The sequence below is a fragment of the Alosa pseudoharengus genome, unplaced genomic scaffold, assembly GCF_046254945.1.
Source record: "Alosa pseudoharengus isolate Yale_2024_CS ecotype anadromous, Long Island Sound unplaced genomic scaffold, YU_APseudo_1.1 YU_APseudo_1.1_scf_13, whole genome shotgun sequence".
In the NCBI taxonomy this organism is placed as follows: domain Eukaryota; kingdom Metazoa; phylum Chordata; class Actinopteri; order Clupeiformes; family Clupeidae; genus Alosa; species Alosa pseudoharengus.
Window position 1 is genome coordinate 26,687,056 of NW_027468598.1, and position 2,500 is coordinate 26,689,555.

The 2,500-nt window shown below is 47.8% G+C and overlaps 1 protein-coding gene across 2 annotated transcripts in view; it reads right to left on the minus strand.

The window, feature by feature from the left end:
- LOC143121961 (transforming growth factor beta-1 proprotein-like) overlaps positions 1 to 2,500 on the minus strand; it is a 24,958-nt gene that overhangs the window by 5,329 nt on the left and 17,129 nt on the right. For both annotated transcript variants that reach the window (XM_076282686.1, XM_076282688.1), the window contains one exon: positions 1,939 to 2,089. In XM_076282686.1, the coding sequence (XP_076138801.1) occupies positions 1,939 to 2,089 (151 nt within the window). The remainder of the gene's footprint in view (positions 1 to 1,938; positions 2,090 to 2,500) is intronic.

The following is a 2,500-nucleotide window of genomic DNA, read 5'->3' on the forward strand; positions in this document are numbered from 1 at the left end:
TTGGACAAGGTTTAAGCTTGGTAAACCACATCATTCAAGCACTTCAAAGTGAACCTTCCCACCTGACCAAATAACGGCAACAAAGTTAGCCTATACCTGGCTACACATCTCTGGCTACACATCTCTTGGCTATCTCTGCCAAGCATAAAATTGCAGTGCATTTGCACAGGAAAATGGTATTTAAGCCTGACATAAATATGGCAGGATCTTCTGGAGAATGCCGGAAACATCTGGACTCGTTTATGGAAGGTCACATCTCCAATAGGCTAAATACAATCGCATATCCTCATCTTTTAATGCATGAATTGTGTCATTCTGTCTTTTTAAAAACCCTTTTTCTTTCCTGTGGTGTTGCGAAAAACCTGCCATCCACTTGGCAAAAGACTGTGCTTCCTCCAAAACACACACGCAATATGTTTGACCACTTAGTGATACACACGCAGTACGTGTGACCATGTAACCTGTGCTCAGCCCTGCACTCGCTCAGAAACGAACGTGCACACAAGCAACACCTCGGACGCTAGCAATCAAGCTAACAAGCCAAGTCTGCTAGCACTCTCACTTGCATGACTCTTAAAGGGACACCAGGCAAGCCTGATGCTTTTTCTCTACGAAACTCCCCCTTGCTCGGTCTGAAGCTCTTTTCCTTGTCTTTGCATCTTCCGTCAAGGGTTTTTCGCTGCTTCTTCGCCGGCTCTGCCATTATACACACGTTTGCAACAATCGCTAGCGTTTCGTTAGACTGCCTCTGTGCTGTGGATGCAGGATGTAAACTGATCCTGCTTCGGTCGGCGGGTACGATACACTGAACTTGCAAGCGGGATATTCTGGGCGGGCGAGAGAGTCTTCATTCGACCTGTAATGAGTCATTTAACCATACTGTATACCGACTTACGAAGATGAGTAATTAACACGAAAACGTTGCCTGGTGTCCCTTTAAGGCGTTGGAAGATACATACTGCACCGCTACAGACCAGCTGGCTACTATTACAACCACATATACACAAGCACACACATGCAGTACCTGTGACCACATACACACACACACACACACACACACACACACACACACACACACATGCAGTACCTGTGACCACATACACACACACACACACACACACACACACACACACACACACACACACATATGCAGTACGTGTGACCACACCCACACCCACATACACACACACACACACACACAGTATGTGTGTGACCACATACATACACACATGCAGTACATGTGACCACATACAGACACACACACACACACACACACACACACACACACAAACACACACACACACACACACACACACACACACACACACACACACACACACACACACACACACACACACACACACATACACACACACAACACATATGCAGTACGTGTGACCACACACACACACACACACACACATGCTGTACATGTGACCACACAAACACACACACACACACATACATGGAGTGTTTCATAAGACTCAAGAAAGGCCCAGCTTCAACACAGCACCAACCAACCACGTGTGGTGGTTGACACATCAACATGTTGAGGGACAGGAAGGAAACAGACCCAGTTAACAGCACTCACTCCACTGAGCCTACACCCAGGCCAGATCTGGTCACCTTTATTGTGACACACACATACATTTGGAACAGTACAATTTGCTCTATGCATCTGACCCATGATCTGCGTTTGAGCTATCCTATAGTAGGAGTGAGAAAACAGGACCCCCTCCCCCATGCCTGAGATCTTTGAGCGTACCTGAGAGTGTTTGCCCCCCCCCCCCCCATACCTGAAATCTTTGAGCGTACCTGAGAGTGTTTGCCACCTGAGATCTTTGAGCGTACCTGAGAGTGTTTGCCCCCACCCCTCCCCAGACCTGAGATCTTTGAGCATACCTGAGAGTGTTTGCCACCTGAGATCTTTGAGCGTACCTGAGAGTGTTTGTCCTCTGTGCTCCAGATGTAGGTGCAGGAGCCCACGCAGTAGTTGGCGAAGTAGCCCTTGGGCTTGTGGATCCATTTCCAGCCCAGGTCGTTGCGGAAGTCGATGTAGAGCTTGCGCACACAGCAGCTGTCGCTCGTACTGTAGGAGGACACACACACACACACACACACACACACACACACACACACACACACACACACACAACAAGGGAGGGAGAACAGAGAGGTGAGATAAGGACTTTGTTCCCAGATGATTTCAGATCCATGTGATGTGATTTGGGGGGTTTGGGGAGCAAAGCTCTGGAGGAAGGAAAGAAAACGGAACGTAAACAAGGAAACAAACAATCTGCCATGTGTGATTAAAGAGCTGGTTAATGTTTGTTTGATTACTCACAGCAGATGGAGCTGCATCGGAGCCAACAGAAGTGGAGCAAGGGAAGAGAGAGAGGATAGAGTGAGAGAGAGAGAGATGGAGGGGAGGTGTAGAAAATAACTGAAAAAAGGGAGGGTGAGGAGAGATAAGAAAAAAGAGAAGGGAAGGGAAGAAGAG